Source organism: Rana temporaria, chromosome 13, assembly GCF_905171775.1.
Source record: "Rana temporaria chromosome 13, aRanTem1.1, whole genome shotgun sequence".
NCBI lineage: Eukaryota > Metazoa > Chordata > Amphibia > Anura > Ranidae > Rana > Rana temporaria.
The window spans coordinates 119,091,104-119,115,187 of record NC_053501.1 but is presented as its reverse complement, the minus strand read 5'-3'; the positions used below and the strand labels follow the sequence as shown (position 1 = coordinate 119,115,187).

The 24,084-nt window shown below is 51.1% G+C and overlaps 1 protein-coding gene across 3 annotated transcripts in view; it reads left to right on the top strand.

Annotated features, from left to right (window-relative positions):
• The window catches only part of CGN (cingulin), an 82,847-nt gene that overhangs the window by 17,674 nt on the left and 41,089 nt on the right, over positions 1 to 24,084 (top strand). For all 3 annotated transcript variants that reach the window (XM_040332438.1, XM_040332439.1, XM_040332437.1), the window contains exon 2: positions 20,558 to 21,653. In XM_040332438.1, the coding sequence (XP_040188372.1) occupies positions 20,571 to 21,653 (1,083 nt within the window). In that variant the 5' untranslated portion in view covers positions 20,558 to 20,570. The remainder of the gene's footprint in view (positions 1 to 20,557; positions 21,654 to 24,084) is intronic.

Genomic DNA, 24,084 nt, shown 5'->3' with positions numbered 1-24,084 from the left:
TCCATCCAGCCGCCCTCTCTGTCAGCATTTTGTCCACGTTGCCCATTTTTGGTGATTTTTCTTTCACATGTCCCATATCCGGCTTCTATAGGCTGGGAAATAACGAAGACTGTTGCTTTTTATGATCACACACATGTGACTTTTTTTGTTTTGGACCCAGGTGTCCTGCGATGGTCCTGATACCCCTCCGGTGTTATAGGGGTCTTTGGCCTGAGTTTGGAGTTGATTTCCGCTATGTGTGATCTGCGTCTTCCCTGCGTGCCGTTGCTGTAATGAGATGATTATTTTTCTCCCAGGGAAATGGAAAGGGCTGAGTGATTGCTCTCCGGAGAATCCTTGTAAAGATGAGTTATTTACTAACCGCACAGTGACGGGTCACAGGCGTCCCGTATATTGTACACCGCGCTGATTATTACCCTAAAGAGACTCATTTATAAACCGCGAAGCCGAGTGTTACCCACACCGGCCAATCAGATCCCAGATTTTATAGCATGGGTCAGACTATGAAACAGGAAACTATGCTTTATAATATAGATGATGCTGGACGTCCTCCAGCCAGGAAATGAGGCGCGTTCTATCTCACTTGCTGTAGCTTCTAATGCACGTTGTGAGATGTTGGAAAGCACAGAGCGTCAGTTTGTTGTGTATGGGGCTGCGTAGCCGCAGACCCGGCAGGGTGGCCATGCTGACCCGTGTTCACAGCCAACCACTCCTACAATGGGCACGTGAGCATCAGAACTGGACCACAGAGCAATGGAAGAAGGTGGCCTGGTCTGATGAATTCAAGAATGCTTTGAAAAACACAACAAAGAGTTGGAGGTGTTAACTTGGCTTCCAAATTCCCCAGATCTCCTTCCAATCGAAACATCTGTGGGATGTGCTGTAGCCCGATCCATGGAGGAGCCAACTTGCAGGTTTAAAGGCTACTGGTGGCCTGGTGCCAGATACAACAGAATACCTTCAAAGGTCTAGAGAAGTCCATGGCTCAATGGGTGGTCATAATGGCTGATCGGTGTTTGTGGCCAACAGGATTCAGGCTTTGTTTAAGATAATCGCGGTCTTCTGAGGGCAGGCCGGCTTTTTCACGAATTGAAGGACATGTTGGAACTTAGTTTCATGGCCACTGTACAAACAGAATCTGTGATTGGATGAGGTGTGTAAACCTGGGATAGTCCCGGAGGTGACACAAACAGTGACATTCTATGAAAGAAAGTTTATATATAGCACAGAGCATTGTGTTTTCTTCCGGATGGTTCTCTTGTCTGTGTCTTTATAAAATATGTGTATAAATGGTAACCATTCACAGTATATCTGCTATACCTTCACCAGGCTGGACTTCAGGTGAAACCTCAGACAGACAAATACACAAGGGAGATGTCCCTGTCATACATTCCAGTGATGGTTCCATGGCAGTTCTCGGAGCGGGTTTCCTGGTGGTGACAACAGTGGACCATGTCTGTGTCATGTGTTCAAACAGTAACTTATAGTCTCCAGCAAAGGACAGGGGGACAATACAGGAGAACCATCGGGAGACAGGGACAGAGCATTGTCACCCAAGAACAGGAAATGCCTGAACAAGGGCCTCCATGGTGGGATCACCAGGGATTAGTTTAATGAAAGCTACAGATTTAACAAGGTTGACAGTGAGTTCTAAAAAGAAATTTCCATGCTTCTGTGGAATGTTAGTAATTGGGTTTACATAGATTTGTGTGTTTGCGTTGTCGCCGATCGTTTTAGTTGGATTCTTGTAGATTTGTGTCCTTGGGTTCTAATAGATTATTGTGTTTGGGTTTTTGCAGATTAGCGTGTTTGGTTTTTCCTGGATCGGTATGGCTGGTTTCTCGTAGATCGGTGGGGTTGGGTTCACGTAGATCAGTGCTTTGGGGTCTTCTAGATTAGTGGGTTTGGGTTCACTGTAGTTGGGTTTATGTAGATCGTGTTGGTTGGGCTCTCATAGACCGGTGGGGTTGGGTTCACATAGATCATAGGTCAGTGTGGTTGGGTTTTCATAGATCGGTGTGGGGTTGAGCCTCACGTAGATCGGTGTGGGGTTGAGCCTCTCGTAGATCGGTGTGGGGTTGAGCCTCTCGTAGATCGGTGTGGGGTTGAGCCTCTCGTAGATCGGTGTGGGGTTGAGCCTCTCGTAGATCGGTGTGGGGTTGAGCCTCTCGTAGATCGGTGTGGGGTTGAGCCTCTCGTAGATCGGTGTGGGGTTGAGCCTCTCGTAGATCGGTGTGGGGTTGAGCCTCTCGTAGATCGGTGTGGGGTTGAGCCTCTCGTAGATCGGTGTGGGGTTGAGCCTCTCGTAGATCGGTGTGGGGTTGAGCCTCTCGTAGATCGGTGTGTTTGGCTATCACTGTCAGGCTATTCGGAAAGATCAGAGTCGGCTCTCATGCAGCCATTCAGTTTACTCAGTGGACAGTGTGGCTGTTGTTGTCGTCCCGTCGCTCCTGTTCATTCAGGTATGGCTGATTTCTCATAGATCGGTGGGGTTGGGTTCACCATGCTTGGGTTCACGTAGATCGGTGCTTTGGGTTTTCCTAGATTAGTGGGGTTGTGCTTGCGTAGACCGGCGTGGGTTGTGCTTGCGTAGACCGGCGTGGGTTGTGCTTGCGTAGACCGGCGTGGGTTGTGCTTGCGTAGACCGGCGTGGGGGTTGGACTCTCGTAGATGAGTTTGGCTATGACTGTCAGGCTATTCAGAGAGATCAGAGTCGGCTCTCATTCAGTTTACTCAGTGGACGGTATTGTGGTTGTTATTGTCCCGTCGCTCCTGTTCATTCAGGAGGTACCTGAGGGCTCGTACGCACCATGAATAATGAACGCAGGGCAGACAATGAAAACACTGAGGGATCACTCACGTTTCTGGTCGCTGCGCTTGAGCAACCAGCTCCACGTGAGCTCCCATATAAAAGCCTGCTGCTCGGCCCTGTGTGCCCCCTACAAAGAGAAACCATCTCTGGATCACCGATTAGTCTACAACTACAAAACATTATTCAAAATCCGACACGTGTTCCACAAAAAATATGGGGGGGGGGGGGCGCCGCTGACCAATAATGCTGGTCATGTATCTTGCAGTTGGACCTTTTTATTGGAGATGACACCATCACACACCTAGCTCGACTTTTGTTCTTTGATCTTTATACCCTCCCGACGGATTTTCAGGAAATCTTAATGCTGGAGTCCTTTTTTAATTGGCTTCTTGATCATGTGATTACTGATATGTTTTTATCTACAGGAGCCCCTTACAGCCACTTAATCTCCATCGGCCCGTGTGACTGGGTGACAACGCAGGAGCACAGTTGAGAGACAGAGTATAGTCGGCACCAGCTTTCCTCTAGTTGCCCTTAATGTCACGAGGTAGCTGTTGGAAAAGAGGGTAACTGTGAAAGGTAGCTATTGGGAAAGGGGTAGCCACGCTGGGTAGCTAGTGGGAAATAGGGTAGCCATGATGGGTAGCTATTGGGAAAGAGGGTAGCCACGATGGGTAGCTATTGGGAAAGAGGGCAGCCATGATGGGTAGCTATAGGGGAAAAGGGGAACCGCCATGGGTAGCTACAATGGGTAGCTATTGGGAAATAGGGTAGCCACGATGAGTAGCTATTGGGGAAATAGGGTAGCCATTGGGATAGAGGGTAACCAATGGGTACCTATTGGGAAAGGGGGTAGCCACGATGGGTAGTAATTGGAAAAGGGGGTAGTCAATGGTGTTAAAGAGGGTAACCATGATGGGTAGCAATTGGGAAAGGGGGGTAGCCATGATGGATACCCAATGGGTAGCTATTGGGAAAGAAGGTAGCCATTAAAAAGGAGGGTAGCTGTGATGGGTAGCTATTGGCAAAGTGGATTGCCATGATGGCTCAGTGGCTTTTACCTCTTAAAGGACAGTCCTGTGTCTGAAAAGCATCAGCTTTCCTTTAGTTACCCATTAATGTCACTGGGTAGCCATTGGGAAAGGGGGTAGCAGATGGGTAGCCATTGGGAAAGGTGGTAGCCATGATTGCTTGGTGGCTTTCTCCTCGTGAAGGACAATCCTGTGTCTGCACAGCACCTGCTTTACTCGAGTTACCCATTCATTTCACTGGATACTAGCCATTGGGAAAGGGGGTAGCCATAATGGGTAGCAGATGGATAGTCATTGGGAAAGGTGGTAGCTATGATGGGAAGCCAATGGGCAGTCATTGGGAAAGGTGGTAGTCATAATGGGTAGAAGATAGGTAGTCATTGGGGGAAAAGGGGTAGCCATGATGGGAAGCCAATGGGTAGGACGAAATTGGACAAAGCGCCTAGAGGCGATTCAGTTCGCATTTTGTAGCGCTATACAAGTTACTCACTCATTAGGAAAGCTGGTAGCCATGATGTGTGCAAAAACGGCCACTAAATCAGCCCGTGTGACAGGGTAACAACGCAGGAGCACAGTTGAGAGACGGGGACAGAGCGTTGTCCCCCTATAACGGGAAGTGCCTGAACAAGGACCTCCATGGCAGGATCACCAGGAATCATTTTTTAATGGAAGCTGCAGATTTATTAAGATTAAAAATGACCTTTAAAATTACGTTGCCATGTTGGAGCTTCAGTTACACTAATGAGGAAAATCTGATTTAGACTTTTGTGCAAAAAATTAACTTGTAAGTTGGAAATTTCAGGAGCAGATAGTAGAGCATGCGCCTGTAGGCTCCTTTTTTATTTTTTTTAAAGGTGAAATCCTGGCGCCTAACCACCATGTTACAGAACAGAACGGTATGATATTTCTGCGGTCCAATTTATTAGAACAACAAGCAATCGGCTTTCATTTACCAATAGATTTCACTGCATGGGCGAACCGCGTATTACGTAGACGCTGGAGGTAAACAATCGTTAGGAAATCAAGAGTAACACAACCACATTTGCAGTTTGGCTCCTGGCAGTCGTTTTGATGCCTGCGTTGTGTAATCGCCGCCATGCCGCTAGTTGATTTCGGATTCCGATAATTGGCTGGTTGTGTCTTTTTGTAGCATTTATTAGTAAACAAATTTAGACAAATTTTGTTGCGTTCTCCTGGCGGAGGGAAGGATGTACCGAGCGCGTTACGTTTTTTATTGTTGTAAATTCTCTGAACTGGTAATGAGGTCATGTTACCGACTGTTTTACACGCTCGCTGTTCTTCTTTCCCGTCTGGCTGTGTCTCTTCCCGCGGGTTTAATGACAGATGATGGGCAGATAAAACGCCCAGCGGAGGGTAATTGCAGGTTTCTCTAGCTGGGTTAGTCACCAACCAGTCATACTGGAGTTTCTAATTCCTGTATTCGTTTTAAACGTATCCTACTGAGAGAATGGCACCTTCCTTCTGTACTTTTTGGGGTGCACACATTCCCTGATGGTGTGAGATATATTTTTGGGGCATCTTCGATCTGCCAGGTTTGGTTTAATGTTCTTCATGGCAGTTAAGGGTTTTGAGGAGCCCCCCAGCACAACAGTTTGTAGAAGTTTGCTGCGATGCCTTGTTGCCATGGGTTATATGTCATTTTGGGGTGCCTGTACTGTGGGGACTATCTTTGGGTGGAATGAGAGGTTTCAATGTGGTGATATGGTTATGGGGTGACCTCGGTGTGGTGGGACTGCTGGAGTATTGGTGGTGCCCCCTTACTGTGTTGGGTTGAAATTTTGGTGTTGGGGTAGCCCCCTAGTGTGGTGGGTGCCCCTTTACTTGAATAGGATGAGATGTGATTCATGGGTTGGCTTTGTCATGTGATATGGTTATGGGGAGACCTTGCAGTGTGGTAAGATGGCATGGGTATTGGGGTGCCCTTCTAGTGTGGTGGGTGCCCCTTCACTTGGATGGGATGGGATTTTATGGGGGTGGCTTTGCCATGTGATCAGTGTCCATTCACATGAAATATGGTTATGGGGAGACCTTGCAGTATGGTAGGATGGTATGGGTATTGGGGTGCCTTTCTAGTGTGGTGGTGCCTCCTCATTGTGTTTGGATGACATTTTGGTGTTGAGGAAACCCCCTAGTGTGGGGGGATTCCCTTCATCTGAATAGGGTGAGATGTGATTATGGGGTGACCTTGTCATGTGGTGGGGGTCTATTCACTGTGGAGGGATGGTGTTGGGGTGTCGTTTCAATTTATTGGATGACCTATGACAATGGGGTGGCCTTGTCATGTGGTGGGACCACTGATGTATTGGGGGAGGGGGGGCCCTTCTAGTGGTGTGGTTCCTCCTCAATGTGTTAAGATTAGGTACTTTGCCCCTTCACTTAAATGGGATTAGATGTGATTATGGGGTGGTCTTGATGTGTGGTGGGTGTCCATTCACTGTGGAGGGATGATGCAGTGTTTGGGAGGCCCTATAGTGTGTTGGGTGTCCCTTCAGTTTACCACGATGAGATACAATTATGGGGTGGCCTTGTCATGTAATGGGTGTCCATTCATTGTGGTGGGCTGAGGTAGTGTGATAGGTGCCCCTTCGCTTGAAAAGAATGAGATGTGATGTCCATATACTGTGGTGGGATAAGGTGGTGTTGGGGTGGCCCTCTAGTGTGGTTGGTACCCCTTTACTTGAATAGGATGAGATTTGATTGTGGGGTGGCCCTGGCGTGTGGCAGGATGAAGTGGTGTTAAGGTGGCCCTATAGTGTTGTGGGTGTCCTTCAATTTGATAAGATGAGATGGGGTTATAGGGTGGTGGCCCTGTAGTGTTTAGGAAGCACCTTTTGGTTTGAAGGGCTATCCGGTGTCATATTTGGCTTGAACATCTAGGGGTGCACATTTACTGTAATGGGGTAAAATTCATCGGAGCGCCAACTTGGCGTGATGCGGTAAATGTCGGAATCGTGTATTATGTTTGGACATCTAGGGGTGAGCTTTTACTGCAATGGGATGAGATGTGGTATTGGGGGGGCCCTCTGCAGTAATGGTAAATGTCATGCTGCTCTGGTGCAATGGGCATTGAGTATCTGGTACACCCTGTCAATTTGTTGGGGAGCCCCACTAGTGTGAGGGGTTTATGTGGTGTCATGTTGGTCTGGTGCAGTGGTCTTGGTTACCTTGGTTGCCTTGTCATCGGGGATGCCCTCTAGTGTGAGCTGTTAAATGATGGCGCAATGGTCTCGGGTATCTAGGTCACCCCATCAATGTGTTGGGGAGACCCTCTAGAGCAGTGGTTCTCAACCTTCTAGTGACCCCTTGATAAAATTTCCCAAGTTGTGGGGACCCCTAACAGTAAAATTATTTTCATAGCGTGGGTTGAAAGCACCCAAAGCAAGACAAGTAATTTGCGCCCCTAACCTGTGGACATTTAGTGCTCCCTGAGTGCTTTCCACTTAAAACCTCTTATAGTACATTTTAGGATGTACCACTCTTTCTTTGTTCAACTTTCTTTCCCTTTCATCTCTCTCTATCCTAATTCCTTGTTTTTTTTCCCCCATCCCTCCCTCTAACTGTCTTTCTTGCTCTCTCTTTTTTTCCTTTCTCTCCCTTTTTTTCTTTGTTCCTCCCCCTCTTATCTCCCTTCCTGGGAGAGTTGTCTGGGCTTCAGGAACAGCCCAGGATTTGGTGACCCCTGGCAAATCATCATTTGACCCCCGAGGGGGTCCCGACCCCCAGGTTGAGAACCACTGCTCTAGAGTGAGGTGTCATGCTGGTTTGGTGAAATGGTCATGTTTGACTGCTGTGATGTTTTGGGGTATTTTATATGGGTTGAGGGGCTTTATGGTGTCATGTTAGACTGTGGTGATGGAGTTGGGGTATCTCCATTGGTTTGATGGGCTATATGGTGTCATATTAGCCTGGGGTGATGGTTTTGGGGTGTTTGAGGGGTTATATGGTGTCATGTTGGACTGACGTGATGGGTTTTGAGTTATTTCAGGTGGTTTGATGGGCTATATGGTGTCACGTTGGCTGTGGGTATCTCGGGGTGCCCCGTGGCTGTTACAGGTTGTCGGGCTTCGATCTCCGATGGCCATAGCACTCTGTTAAAGGAGCCATTTTGTCCTTCAGGTGGACAGAAGACCTGTACTGTATGTAGAAATGTACAAGGCTGCAAATATTTCCCCTCCACCCCTCCCCCAATCTCACAACGCAGCATTTCAGTATTTCAGCTTTGTTATCAGAGTGGCCTGGATAAGAGCTCGTTGTCCGAATTCCTTCATACTGAGTCACAACAATGCGGAGAGCTCTCACCAAGACCCCCACCCGGCCCCAACAATCAGGACACCAGCAATGCGTGTGGAGCTCGGCCCCCTCTGCATGGCTTCATAATGAGGTCTATAGGCGGCAACAACCATTGGGGGGGGAATCATTAGGGGTACAAAGAACGTGTCCAGGGGTCAGGCCCCTCCTTTTGTGCCGCGTTATCCAGTAATGGGGAAAAATGAAATGAATGTGTATGAAGTTCACATGTCATCTATGGCTGTGTAATAATTTATCACTGAGGTCTCATATACAATGTACAGAGATATGGGCTGTGATGGTAAATCATTCTCTATAGTCTGGGGCCAAACAGGAAGTAAGGTGCGCATGAAAAATAATTACTTCTGCAAATGCTGACTGTATATAAATTATAGGGGATTATAGAGGACCGCCCCCAGTACACGATTGGAGTAGGAATGGTGATACTCTATGCCAAAGAAAGGAGGTAGCCATGATGGTAAGCCATTGGGGAAAGGGTTTGGTGGGTGGGGGGGGGGTAGCCTGATGGTTTGGTGGCTTTGCCCTTCTTAAGGACAGTCATGTGCCGGCACAGTACCAACTTTCCTCTAGTTGCCCTTTAATGTCACTGGGTAGCCATTTGAAAGAAGAAAGGCATGATGGGTAGCTAGTGGGAAAAGGTGTAGCCACGATGGGTAGCTGTTGGGAAAGAGGGTAGCCACGATGGGTAGCTGTTGGAAAAGGGGGTAGCCATGATGGGTAGCTGTTGGGAAAAGGTGTAGCCACGATGGGTAGCTGTTGGGAAAGAGGGTAGCCACGATGGGTAGCTGTTGGAAAAGGGGGTAGCCATGATGGGTAGCTGTTGGGAAAGGGGGTAGCCACGATGGGTAGCTGTTGGGAAAGGGGGTAGCCATGATGGGTAGCTCTTGGGAAAGGGGGTAGCCACGATGGGTATCTGTTGGGGAAAGGGGGTAGCCACGATGGGTAGCTGTTGGGAAAAGGGGTAGCCACGATGGGTAGCTGTTGGGAAAAGGGGTAGCCACGATGGGTAGCTGTTGGGAAAGGGGGTAGACACAATGGATAGCTGTTGGGAAAGGGGGTCGCCATGATTGGTAGCTGTTGGGAAAGGGGGTTGCCATGATGGGTAGCTGTTGGGGAAAGGGGGTCGCCATGATGGGTAGCTCTTGGGAAAGGGGGTCGCCATGATGGGTAGCTGTTGGGAAAGGGGGCCGCCATGATGGCTCAGTGTATTTCTTCTCCTGAAGGACAGTGCACAGCACCAGCTTTCCTCTAGTTGCCCTTTAATGTGACACCACTGCTCAGAGGTGACACCGTGTCCCGGGTATCGGTCACAGACTGTCAGGGCTGATAAGGCAGCGACATTGTTTACAGCTCAGGATCAATGTGTTGTGGCCATTTGTTTTACAACCCCCTTCCTTCCGCTCCGGACATCAATAAACCACATAATAGACAAATAATGACGGAACGATCGGCCGTCTATATTGATAAGTCCCTTCCAATCGGGGCAAAGAGCCGAACACCGGCACTTCCCTGCCAAGTCTGCAAAGTGCACCTCGGAAATTCCTTCTCTTCTGTAAAGCCTTTAATCCCCATTGTGTGCCGCGTTGTGTAATGGCGTCTCCGGTTCCCAACGGGGGATCCGATGTTCCCTCTACCTGTGTGAGGGCACATTCAAAAGAAAAACTATTTTTCAGGCAGCCTTTGATCTTCATAAGACCACCATACCTGTGCCGACCAATATACCGCCCCTGACCCAATCCGCCGACCCTCCACGCCGACCACCATACCCCCCCCCCCATACCTTTCGCCCCGACCCAATCCGCCGACCACCATACCTCTCCGCCGACCACCATACCTTCCCCCCGACCCAATCCGCCGACCACCATACCTCTCCGCTGACCACCATACCTTCCCCCCCGACCCAATCCGCCGACCACCATACCTCTCCGCCGACCACCATACCTTCCCCCCCGACCCAATCCGCCGACCACCATACCTCTCCGCCGACCACCATACCCCCCCGACCCAATCCGCCGACCACCATACCCCCCGACCCATTCCACCGACCACCATACCTCCCCGCCGACCACCATACCCTCCCCCCCCGACCCAATCCGCCGACCACCATACCTCTCCGCCGACCACCATACCTTCCCTCCCGACCCTATCCGCCGACCACCATACCTCTCCGTCGACCACCATACCTCCCCCCCCCCCCCCGACCACCATACCCCCCGACCCATTCCACCGACCACCATACTTCCCCCCCCCCGACCCAATCCGCCGACCACCATACCTCTCCGCCGACCACCATACCTTCCCCCCCGACCCAATCCGCCGACCACCATACCTCTCCGCCGACCACCATACCTCCCCCGCCCCCCCCACCGACCCAATCCGCCGACCACCATACCCCCCCGACCCATTCCACCGACCACCATACCTCCCCGCCGACCACCATACCTCCCCCCGACCCAATCCGCCGACCACCATACCTCCCCCCCGACCTATTCCGCCGACCACCACTTTACAACGATCGGACGCGACACCCGTACTCATCAAATATCCATATTCCTCATAACTTGTGAATTTTTTGATACATTTGTGGGGGATGGAAGTCGTTGAGTGAATTGCGTTCTGTCGGGCGATTGGATAATCTATGGGTCGGTTGTGATGGGGGGGGGGGGCAGCTCCAGATTCCGGATCTCTGTCTCTGGTCCCCCCCCCCCCCCCCTGCGCTCCTCTGTTAGGATTCCTCCTTTGTCCTCGCCCCCTCCAGGAACAGAGTCCTCTTTGATTGGTTTGTTGGCGGAGCGGCTCGGGTGTGATGATTGATGGGGGGGGGGGGGCTCTGCAGGCCTGTCCCTGGAGATAACGGCCGGCTTGTATCAGGTTCTCTCTCTTGTCCTTTGAGAGACGCCGGCGAGGAGCAGTCACATGACCACAATTACAGCCCCAATTATTTTTATGGGGGGGGGGGGGGGGGAATCTATTTCCTATATAAAGATTAATGTGCCTCTATTCTTCCTTCCCTGCCCCCCCCCCCCCTTCATATACATACTAATGACGTTCTTCAATACAACCTTTTCATTACATTCCTTATTATAGACCCGGTGATGTCATCCCTGGCTCTCTCTGTGCTTCTCTATGCAATGCAGACAGATCACAGCTAGTGGGAGGAGCCAGTACATAGCCCCGCCCTCAGTCCTGATACAAGCAGTGGGAGGAGTTTTGCGTACATATTTTACTTTAGCCCTAGCGATGTCATCACTGGTTCTGCAATGCAGGCAGATCATGGTTGGTGGGAGGGGCCAGTATATATCCCAGCCCCCTGCCTCAGTCCTGATGCAAGCAGTGGGAGGAGTTATGCGTAAATATTTTAGTCCTAGTGATGCAGGCAGATCAGGGCTAGTGGGAGGAGCCAGTACATAGCCCGCCCTCAGTCCTGATGCAAGCAGTGGGAGGAGTTATGCATACCTATTTTATTGTAGATCTGGTTCTCTATACAATGCAGGCAGATCACAGCTGGTGGGAGGGGCCAGTAGATATCCCAGCCCCCTGCCTCAGTCCTGATGCAAGCAGTGGGAGGAGTTATGCATAAATATTTTAGTCCTAGTGATGCAGGCAGATCAGGGCTAGTGGGAGGAGCCAGTACATAGCCCGCCCTCAGTCCTGATGCAAGCAGTGGGAGGAGTTATGCATAAATATTTTAGTCCTAGTGATGCAGGCAGATCAGGGCTAGTGGGAGGAGCCAGTACATAGTCCGCCCTCAGTCCTGATGCAAGCAGTGGGAGGAGTTATGCGTAAATATTTTAGTCCTGGTGATGTCATCACTGGTTCTGCAATGCAGGCAGATCACGGCTAGTGGGAGGAGCCAGTACATAGCCCGCCCTGATGCAAGCAGTGGGAGGAGTTATGCGTACATATTTTATTGTAGGCCTGGTGATGTCATCACTGGTTCTCTATGCAATACAGGCAGATCACAGCTGTGGGAGGGGCCAGTATATATCCCAGCCCCCTTCCTCAGTAGCCCTCAGTCCTGATGCAAGCAGTGGGAGGAGTTATGCAAATGGAAAAACGCCTTGATGGGCGGGTGTCGGCTGCACCTGTGATGATTGAAAGGGGCGGGGCCAGGGCCCATGAATTTAGATGACGCTGGACGGGGCTCTATCTGGCTTGCTGCAGCTTCTAATGCACAGAGGCGTTGCTAGGGGGGTGCGGTCCGCACCGGGTGACACCCGCTAGAGGTACCACCCCAGCCTGCCCTGTACCACCCCAAACTTTTCCATGCAACCCTAACTTGCCCTGTGCCACCCTAACTTGCCCTATACCACCCACAATTTTTTTTATAGCTAAAATGCCCAGCCTGCCCTGTGCAATCCCAGCCTGCCCTGTACCACCCAACCTGCCCTGTGCCACCCCAGCCTGCCCTGTGCCACCCCAGCCTGCCCTGTGCCACCCCAGCCTGCCCTGTACCACCCCAGCCTGTCCTGTACCACCCCAGCCTTTCCCATGCCACCCCAACTTGCCCGTGCCACCCTTACTTGCCCTATGCCACCCTTACTTGCCCTATGCCACCCTAACTTGCCCTATGCCACCCTAACTTGCCCTATGCCACCCTAACTTGCCCTGTACCACCCAACCTTTCCCATGCCATCCCAACTTGCCCTATGCCACCCTAACTTGCACTATACCACCCCAACCTGCCCTATGCAACCCTAACTTGCCCTATACCACCCCAAACTACCCTATATCACCCCAACATGCCCTATACCACCTTAACCTGTCCTATACCACCCCACTACACCAACCTGCCACTATACCACTCTATACTACCCTAACCTGCCACTATACTGCCCTATACTATCATTTACAGGGGCTAGTTTGGGGTGCGCCCGGTGTCCGAGCGCTGCCTGCTTGGTGCTGGGCAGCCTAGACAGAGGGGGGGTGACACCATGTTTTACCGCACCGGGTGACACCGACCCTAGTGACGCTAATGCACACTGTGAGACGCTCGCAGTGTGCGGTAATAGTTGGTCATTCTTTTATTAATCGGTCTCACGAGTTGGCGACCTGGCGGCTCAGTTCTCTCCTGTCACCGAGGCGCCATTTATAGACTGACAGCACAGTGGGGGTGGAGTCGGCCCCTCCCCTGCAGGGAGCTGATATGAAGAGGGGTCGGGGTCCTTGTATTGGCTGTGATCGGCACGCCGGGACATCAGAGGGTTAAATTTCCGGCCTCTCTCCTGTCGCTGAGTCAATATCAGAAGGTAAATATTCCGAGTGCCAGGAGAGCCTCCTGAGCCCGAGCGCATGAAACTCAGATGGGGCGCACCGAAACTGTGCCTGAGCAAAAGACGGCATGCTGGGACTTGTAGTTCTGCACCAGGAGGGGAGTGTCTGTACTTCCATATGAGGGGGGAGGGCATGCTGGGACTTGTAGTTCTGCACCAGGAGGGGAGTGTCTGTACTTCCATATGGGGGGGGGGCAGGCTGGGACTTGTAGTTCTGCACCAGGAGGTGAGTGTCTGTACTTCCATATGAGGGGGGAGGGGCATGCTGGGACTTGTAGTTCTGCACCAGGAGGGGAGTGTCTGTACTTCCATATGGGGGGAGGGCAGGCTGGGACTTGTAGTTCTGCACCAGGAGGTGAGTGTCTGTACTTCCATATGAGGGGGGAGGGGCATGCTGGGACTTGTAGTTCTGCACCAGGAGGTGAGTGTCTGTACTTCCATATGAGGGGGAGGGCAGGCTGGGACTTGTAGTTCTGCACCAGGAGGTGAGTGTCTGTACTTCCATATGAGGGGGGGAGGAGGGCATGCTGGGACTTGTAGTTCTATACCAGGAGGTGAGTGTCTGTACTTCCATATGAGGGGGGGAGGAGGGCATGCTGGGACTTGTAGTTCTGCACCAGGAGGTGAGTGTCTGTACTTCCATATGAGGGGGGGAGGAGGGCATGCTGGGACTTGTAGTTCTGCACCAGGAGGTGAGTGTCTGTACTTCCATATGGGGGGGGGAGGGCAGGCTGGGACTTGTAGTTCTGCACCAGGAGGTGAGTGTCTGTACTTCCCTATGAGGGGGGCAGGCTGGGACTTGTAGTTCTGCACCAGGAGGTGAGTGTCTGTACTTCCCTATGAGGGGGGGCAGGCTGGGACTTGTAGTTCTGCACCAGGAGGTGAGTGTCTGTACTTCCATATGGGGGGGAGGGCAGGCTGGGACTTGTAGTTCTGCACCAGGAGGTGAGTGTCTGTACTTCCATATGGGGGAGGGAGGGCAGGCTGGGACTTGTAGTTCTGCACCAGGAGGTGAGTGTCTGTACTTCCCTATGAGGGGGGGCATGCTGGGACTTGTAGTTCTGCACCAGGAGGTGAGTGTCTGTACTTCCCTATGAGGGGGGGCAGGCTGGGACTTGTAGTTCTGCACCAGGAGGTGAGTGTCTGTACTTCCATATGGGGGGGGAGGGCAGGCTGGGACTTGTAGTTCTGCACCAGGAGGTGAGTGTCTGTACTTCCATATGGGGGGGGAGGGCAGGCTGGGACTTGTAGTTCTGCACCAGGAGGTGAGTGTCTGTACTTCCATATGAGGGGGGGCAGGCTGGGACTTGTAGTTCTGCACCAGGAGGTGAGTGTCTGTACTTCCATATGGGGGGGGGGAGGGCAGGCTGGGACTTGTAGTTCTGCACCAGGAGGTGAGTGTCTGTACTTCCATATGGGGGGGGGAGGCTGGGACTTGTAGTTCTGCACCAGGCAGGCAGGGGGCAGAGGTGTCATTGGTCTGGGGGGAGGAGGAGTTTGGTGACATCACCGGCATTGTGAAATATCGGCACTCCACTTCCCTGTGGTCACTTCTTCTGGATAATCATTATCGGGGTCAGGCCGGGGGATGGGGTGTCTGTCTGTCCTCCCGGGGTGGGGGGGGGTCACGTCATCCTATAAAAGGGAAATTTGAGAGTGGGAGGGGCCTCTGATATGCAAATGAGCTGTGAGTGATCAGACTGTAACTTTGTAGAAGAAGGAGGAGTCATTTCCTCAGTCTCCCCCCCCCCCCCCAGTGATCAGACTGTACATTGTAAGTTTTGTAGCAGGGGGCTGATCTGCGTCAGACATTTGTGAACACTGCACAGGCCCAGTTGGTGGGAGATCCCCTGACCACCCTCCTTGGTTTGTATGAGATGCCTCCATAGGGACTCTCCCTCCTGAAAGCCTCTCCGGTGTTGACATTGGAGGATATCTATATTGGACGGCAATGATTAATCCGATCACCTGGGCGGGGGAGGGGGGAGCGAGTCTCGCACTCACTTCCTATATCAGGTGCGCAGGCTCTGGAGGGTTTAATGATCAACGCCAGGAATGGGACACGCCTGGGACCTTCCGTAGGTGAGAACCGTCCCGGCCTGAGAAGAGACTGAAGCCGAGGTCTCGGTGGAGGTGGGCGGGTCCCTCTGTATGGCGGGGTGCTGGGGACGCCGTCACCCTGCTGAATACTTCCATATAAAGGGGGGCGGAGCTCCGCCGTGTGCCCGTGAGTAGAAATTCTCAATCATTGTCCCGGAAATGACAGTGACTTGTGTTGTGACTTTTGTGTATTTGCTGTTCCATATTTCTGATTTTATATTTATAAACCGATACGTGGATGTGTGACGTGCTCCCTCTGCTGGTCATTTGTATATTGGGGTATGACTTTTATTTTTTTTTACTAGTAATGACGGCGATCAGCTTTTTTTTTTTTTTCGTGACTGCGACATTGCGGCGGACACATTTTTTGGGACCGTTCACATTTATACGGCGATCAGAGCTATAAAAATGCACTGATTACTGTAAAAATAACACAGGCAGGGAAGGGGTTAACCACTAGGGGGGGGCGGCGCTGCATGGGTCAAGTGTGTCCTAGGGAGTGATTCTAACTGTTAGGGGGCGTGGTTACACGTTCCTGATCACGGGGGAACTGACGTGTCACTAGGCAGAATAGGGGGAATGCCTTGTTTACAAAGACACCCCCCCCCCCGTTCTGCCCCTTGCCGGCCGCAATCGCGCGTCTCCCTGGAAACATCGAGTTCCTGGGACACGCCTCCGCCGCACAATCGCGGGGCACGCGGCGCGCGCCCGCCGGGCAGAAGGTTTAAAGGGGCGTACCTGTACACCAATCTGCCTGCCCGTGCCATTCTGTCTCTACGTAAATAGGCGTGCGGCGGTTGGCAAGTGGGGATATATATATATATATATACTGTGTGACATAAAATATTGCAACAGCTGCCATTTTATTCTCTAGGGCCTCTGCTAAAATGTGTGTGTATATGTGTATTTGTGTGTGTGTGTATATATATATATATATGTGTGTGTGTGGATGTATATATATATATATATATTAGTTTTTTTTTAACCCCTTCCATACCGGGGGGCACTTGTACACCTTCCCGCCCAGACCAATTTTTAGCTTTCAGCGCTGTTGCACTTTGAATGACAATTGCGCGGTCGTGCTACACTGTACCCAAACTAAATTTTTATCATTTTGTTCCCACAAATAGAGATTTCTTTTGGTGGTATTTGATCACCTCTGCGATTTTTTTTATTTTTTTTTCTGCAAAAAATAAATAAAAAAAATGACCGAAAATTTAGAAAAAAAACGTTTTTTTTTTGTTTCTGGTATAAAACATTGTAAATAAGTACGTTTTCTCCTTCACTGATGGGCACTGATGGTACTGCACTGTCGGGCACTGATAAGGCGGCACTGATGTGGTTGCATTGATGGGCACTGATAGGCGGCATGGATGGGCACTGATAGGCGGCATGGATGGGCACTGATAGGCGGCATGGATGGGCACTGATAGGCGGCATGGATGGGCACTGATAGGCGGCATGGATGGGCACTGATAGGCGGCATGGATGGGCACTGATAGGTGGCACGGATAGGCATAGATGGGCACTATCTTATGTGTTGTACTAATGGATGCCAATCAGTGCCAAACAATGCCTGCCAATCAGTGATGCCCATTGTGGGCACTGATTGGCATCCATTGCGGCACTGATTGGCATCCATTTTTTGTGTCCTTCTCATCCCTGGTGGTCTAGGGTGGCATACCTTTTTTATTTTATTTTTGCATCCCTGGTGGTCTAGTGGGCATCCCTGGTGGTCTAGTGGGCATCCCTGGTGGTCTAGTGGGCATCCCTGGTGGTCTAGTGGGCATCCCTGGTGGTCTAGTGGGCATCCTCGGGGGGGGGGGGGGCTGTGCTGATAATCGATCAGCACAAACCCCCCCTGTCACAGGAGCAGCCAATCGGTTCTCCTCTACTTGCGTCTGATTACCGGCTTTTCCTGTTTACATCGTGATCAGCCGTGATCACGAGTCTCCATGAGACTCTTTACCTTGATCGGTGTTGCGGGGTGTCAGACTGACACCCTGCAACAACGATCGCCGCGATGCGCGCCCCCGTGATTGTCCATCTGTGCCCACCAGTACCCATCTGTGCCACCTATGAGTGCCCATCTGTGCCGCCTACCAGTGACCGTCATCAGTGCAGCCATATCGGTGCCCGTCATTGAAGAAGAAAACTTACTTAGTTACAATTTTTTTTTTTTTTTTTACAGAAACAAATAAAAACGTTATTTTTTTTTTATACATTTTCGGTCTTTTTGCTTTTTTAATTTGTTGCGCAAAAAATAATAGTGATCAAATACCACCAAAAGAAAGCTCTATTTGTGAGAACAAAATGATAAAAAAAATTGTTTGGGTACAGTGTAGCAAACAATGTCATTCAAATTGCGACGGCGCTGAAAATTGGCCTGGGCAGGAAGGTGCGTAAGTGCCCCCCCCCCCCCGGTATTGAAGTGGTTAAACACACTTTAACCACTTAAGACCCAGACCTTTAGGCAGCTAAAGGACCCGGACAGTTTTTTGCGATTCGGCACTGCGTCGCTTTAACCTTTTTTTCCCACAAATAGAGCTTTCTTTTGGTGGTATTTGATCGCCTCGGCGGTTTTTATTTTTTGCGCTATAAACAAAAACAGAGCGACGATTTTGAAAAAAATTCAATATTTTTTTAACTTTTTTTCTATAATAAATATCCCCCAAAAATATTTAAACATTTTTTTTTTTTTTTTTTTCAGTTTAGGCCGATACGTATTCTTTTGGTAAAAAAAATCGCATTAAGCGTTTATCGGTTAGTTTGCGCAAAACTTATAGCGTTTACAAAATAGGAGATAGTTTTATGGCATTTTTATTATTATTATTATTTTTTACTACTAATGGCGGCGATCAGCGTTTTTTTTTTCCGTGACTGCGACATTATGGCGGACATTTCGGACAATTTTGACACATTTTTGGGACCATTGTCATTTTCACAGCAAAAAAATGCATTAAAAATGCCCTGATTACTGTGAAAATGACAATTGCAGTTTGGGAGTTAACCACAAAGGGGGCGCTGTAGGGGGCGCTGTAGGGGTTATGTGTGACCTCATTTGTGTTTCTAACTGTAACTGTCTAACTGATTGTGATTCCCTATAAAAGGGAACACCCGATCGATGCGGGCGCCACAGTGAAGAACGGGGAAGGTGTGTTTACACACAGCTCTCCCCGTTCTTCAGCTCCGGGGACCGATCGCGGGACTCCAGCGGCGATCGGTCCTGCGGTCCCGGAGCTTCGGACCGGGTGCGCGCCCGCGGCTGGGCACTAACAGAGGACGTACTTGTGCCCAGCCGTGCCATTCTGCCGACATAAATGTGCAGGAGGCGGTCCTTAAGCGGTTAATTTTAATAATAATAAAAAAAAAAACCACAGTAGTTACCCCAGTTTTCAGTAAAATTTAAAAAGATGATGTTACACCGAGTAAATGGATACCAAACATGTCACGATACGCACACTCGTGGAATGATAACAAAAATACGACACCTCAAAGTCTCCATTGGCCGCGCTTTAAAAATGTGTGCGAGAAGCTCGCAGTGTGCAGTGAAATCGGAGGAATCCGGTTCAGTCCACGGGGGAGGAGCCTGTACACATGGAGGGAGGAGTTGTCGGCAGCCCTGTACAGCGTCTATAGAAATGTGGTACAAGCCGTGTGCTCATTCAGCTCATTTTATTTATTTTTTTCCTATTATAAGTTCACCTCGGAGAATGATACTTCCCACGCTAGGCTTGATATTCTGCTCGGCGCGCTTCGGAATGTCACCTATTGTCGGGTTACAGTGACCTGCAGAAATATGTCACCCGTCCAGTTACTGCCTATACACCTGTATTGTATGGGGCTGCAGTGGGCGGGGCTATTCCAGACCCCCCCCCCCTGCAAGTCCCTCAGTGAGTCTGAGCCCAACCGCTTTTATTTCAGAGAGTTCTGGTATTCAAAATATTTGGTGGGAGAAGCAGTTTTACTCGTATAACGCACCGAGAACGATCGCTGAAACCTTCCTTTATGTTTGTGATCGATCCTCACTGACCGCTGGACTGCATACCAAGGTGTGGGGAAGGCTGCTGCCGTACAAATGTATATTTCATGTTTGGGTGTTGTCTCTGCCCCTCCCACAATGGGGAGATTCCCCCCAGTAGTTTGTGTCTGCCCCTCCCACAATGGAGAGATTCCCCCAGTAGTTTGTGTCTCTGCCCCTCCCACAATGGAGAGATTCCCCCCAGTAGTTTGTGTCTGCCCCTCCCACAATGGAGAGATTTCCCTCCAGTAGTTTGTGTCTGCCCCTCCCACAATAGAGAGATTTCCCTCCAGTAGTTTGTGTCTCTGCCCCTCCCACAATGGAGAGATTCCCCCCAGTAGTTTGTGTCTCTGCCCCTCCCACAATGGAGAGATTCCCCACCCAGTAGTTTGTGTCTCTGCCCCTCCCACAATGGAGAGATTCCCCCCAGTAGTTTGTGTCTCTGCCCCTCCCACAATGGAGAGATTCCCCACCCAGTAGTTTGTGTCTCTGCCCCTCCCACAATGGAGAGATTCCCCCACCCAGTAGTTTGTGTCTCTGCCCCTCCCACAATGGAGAGATTCCCCCCCCCAGTAGTTTGTGTTTCTGCCCCTCCCACAATAGTGAGACTCCCCCCCCCCCCCAGTAGTTTGTGTCTCTGCCCCTCCCACAATGGGGAGATTTCCCTCCAGTAGTTTGTGTCTCTGCCCCTTCCACAATGGAGAGATTTTCCTCCAGTAGTTTGTGTCTCTGCCCCTCCCACAATAGTGAGTCCGCCCCCCCCCCCCCAGTAGTTTGTGTCTCTGCCCCTCCCACAATGGAGAGATTTCCCCCCAGTGGTTTGTGTCTCTGCCCCTCCCACAATGCAGTTGGACAGAACAGGGAATTCTGGAGGACACGGCTCATCCTTGAAGTTTTATAGTTATTTGGGGTTTATGACCGGAATGTGGAATTTCAGGGGTCGTCATATTTGAAGGTTCTCACGGGTTTCTTGTCTTTTTTTGTTTTCCAGAATAGGTCGTTGAATGGAAAGACGTATTCATGGAGAGATGGCTGACCAGCCCATATCTGTGGGTCAGGGGGTCCAAATTCGATTTATCGACGACTTGAAAGAGAACCACAAGCCGCGGAGAGGACGGTCGAAGCAGGAGTCCTACGGGGTGGCCATCCGCGTCCAAGGAATTGATGGACAACCTTTTGTGGTTCTGAACAGCGGAGACAAAGCCAAGTCTTCATACGGCGTTCAGATAAAAACCGACAATGGCTATGGAAACGCGCCCCCCAACCCCCCACCTGACTACCAGGGAATCGCCTCCAAGGCCAATCACACGGTCCGGTCTATCGACGTGGACATGCCAGAAAACCCCTACGAGATGAAGGGGGGCTTCAGACCGCCTGGATCGCAGTACAGCAGCACTTCAGACGAAGAGCAGAATGCCAAGCCTCGCAGTAAGCCACGGGCCCTACAGCCTACGCGAAGGGAGGAGCTTAGGAGATCCCAGTCGCACAACTCCTTACTGGACCATGAATTGGAAGATTCATGCGGCAATGATGGACACTACAGCGAGCGGTCCTCCACTCTCGACACAACGTACTCTCAGTCTTCCAGCAGCCGCGGCAGTCTGAAGAAGCTCGATAATGGCGACTACTCGACCAGAGGCGGGTACAAGCCAGCGACCAGCCAACAGCCTACCTCCTATTCCAGCAGGTCTTCCCAACAGAGGAAGGACATCCCCTCGCCCTCTTCACCAAAGCTGCCGAGCGTGGACATCGACACCAAACCCCTCTCCTCCGTCGACTCGCTCATCAATAAATTCGACACCCAGACCAAGATGCGGGGGAGGACGGGGCGACGCAGCCAAGTTCTGAAAGAGGACCGAAAACGGTCTCAGAGCCTGGACGGGCGGAAGTCTCGCCAAGACACCACCGACAGCCGGGAGGTCCAAACGGTGGAGAGGATTGTACAGCCAGAGAGTCGAGTGTTCACCAGGCAGTCGCTGGAGAAGGAGGACATCAACAGAACCCGACTGACCAAAGAGTGGCTGGACCAAACCTTGGAGGAACCGGTGATCCAAAGACCGCAGAGGACGGTGCAGGCGGAAATGCAGGTAACTTCCATGTCTTGTGTCGAAGAAGAAAACTCTCAAACATAGAAGGTGAAAATCCCCCCCCAAAAAAGTGTGGTGGTCATAAATAAAAAGGCCACTCCTAGATTGGGGGGGGGGATATCTAAGACTAAGAGGTGTTTAGGCTTTTAGATATAACCTAACCACCATTTTATCTCAGTGCTTGCTCTAAGGCTGGGGTCAAACTTACTAACCAAAGGGCCAGTTTAATGTTCTCCGGTGTCGTCGGTGGGAGGATTAGTGCTCCACCCTTGGTGCCGTCGGTGGGAGGATTAGTGCCCCATCCTTGGTGTCGTCAGTGGGAGTATTATTAGTGCCCCATCCTTGGTGTCGTCGGTGGGAGAGGATTAGTGCCCCATCCTTGGTGTCGTCGGTGGGAGAGGATTAGTGCCCCATCCTTGGTGTCGTCGGTGGGAGAGGATTAGTGCCCCATACTTGGTGTCGTTGGTGGGAGAGGATTAGTGCCCCATCCTTGGTGTCGTTGGTGGGAGAGGATTAGTGCCCCATCCTTGGTGTTGTCGGTGGGAGGATTATTGGTGCCCCATCCTTGGTGTCGTCGGGAGGATTAGTGCCCCATCCTTGGTGTCGTCGGTGGGAGGATTATTAGTGCCCCATCCTTGGTGTCGTCGGTGTGAGGATGATTGGTGCCCCATCCTTGGTGTCGTCGTGGGAGGATTGGTGCCCCATCCTTGGTGTCGTCGGTGGGAGTATTATTAGTGCCCCATCCTTGGTGTTGTCGTGTGAGGATGATTGGTGCCCCATCCTTGGTGTCGTCGTGGGAGGATTGGTGCCCCATCCTTGGTGTCGTCGGTGGGAGGATTATTAGTGCCCCATCCTTGGTGTCGTCGGTGGGAAGATTTGTGCCCCATCCTTGGTGTCGTCGGGAGTATTAGTGCCCATTCTTGGTGTCGTCGGTGGGAGGATTGGTGCCCCATCCTTGGTGTCGTCGGTGGGAGGAATAGTTCCCCAAGGACCAGATACAGGCAAGCAAAAGGCTGAATCCGGTCCCTGGACCACAGTTTGAGGGCCCCTGTTTTAAGAGCTCTCCGAGTTTGCGTATTAGCAGGTTTAGTCATCCACCTCCTAAAATGTTCGATAGTCAGCATGAGGTGTGATATCTGTGGTCACTTCCACCACTGCATCGTTGTTGGTGAGGCACGCGATTAGATAGTTGCTTTTGGTTCATTGGATCTTCAGACTTTCCTAACTATGACATATGAAGGATGGGGAGTGGCCACCCATGGCTTTTATTTAATTCTTCCAAGTCTCTGTGGCTGATAGAACGGGAACTTTATTTCATGGAAATATAATGTTTTCATCCTGAAGAAGCTCCCAGTAGCACACCAGTGAAGAGCCGGCTAGTGGTAGTTGGTCACATTCAGTTGGGCTTGTTCTGGATGCTTTAAGACCTTTTTTGTAGCTCCGCCCAAGCCAATTCCTCATCTCCAATGATCGTCAAGATCATCCCCCACTATTTACATCCACACAGGTAGAACCACCACCTTCATCCAATCATTTACATCGGCCTTTCTCAACCTTTTTAAGGTGAAGGAACCCTTGACATTTATGGTCTGAAGAAACCCCCACCCCCCCAATTATTACATCTACGGCTCACCGTACATCAGTGTGGTTGTCCCCGGGGAGAGTGCCCCTTATTATTGTGAAAATTTCCCCCTTACAGTTTAAATGATCATTGGTGTCAGCAGTTAACTATCTTAGAAACTCAAACTGATCAAGGAACTTCTAGTGCAGGGGTTTCAAACTCAAATTCATGGGGGGGGCCGCATCAGCAGTATGGTTGCCCTCAAAAGGCCGGGGTCAGAGTGGAGGGGTCAGGATTGCCCTACGTACACAGTGGAGGGGTCAGGATTGCCCTACGTACACAGTGGAGGGGTCAGGATTGCCCTACGTACAGGGTGGAGGGGTCAGGATTGCGCTACGTACAGGGTGGAGGGGTCAGGATTGCGCTACGTACAGGGTGGAGGGGTCAGGATTGCGCTACGTACAGGGTGGAGGGGTCAGGTTTGCGCTACGTACAGGGTGAAGGGGTCAGGTTTGCGCTACGTACAGGGTGGAGGGGTCAGGTTTGCGCTACGTACAGGGTGGAGGGGTCAGGTTTGCGCTACGTACAGGGTGGAGGGGTCAGGTTTGCGCTACGTACAGGTTAGAGGGGTCAGGTTTGCGCTACGTACAGGGTGGATGGGTCAGGGTTGTGCTACGTACAGAGTCGGGGGGTCAGGGTTGCGCTACGTACAGGGTGGAGGGGTCAGGGTTGTGCTACGTACAGAGTCGGGGGGTCAGGGTTGCGCTACGTACAGGGTAGAGGGGTCAGGGTTGCGCTACGTACAGAGTGGAGGGGTCAGGGTTGTGCCCCAAGTTTTCTCACATCTGTACTCTCTCCTACCTGGTTCAA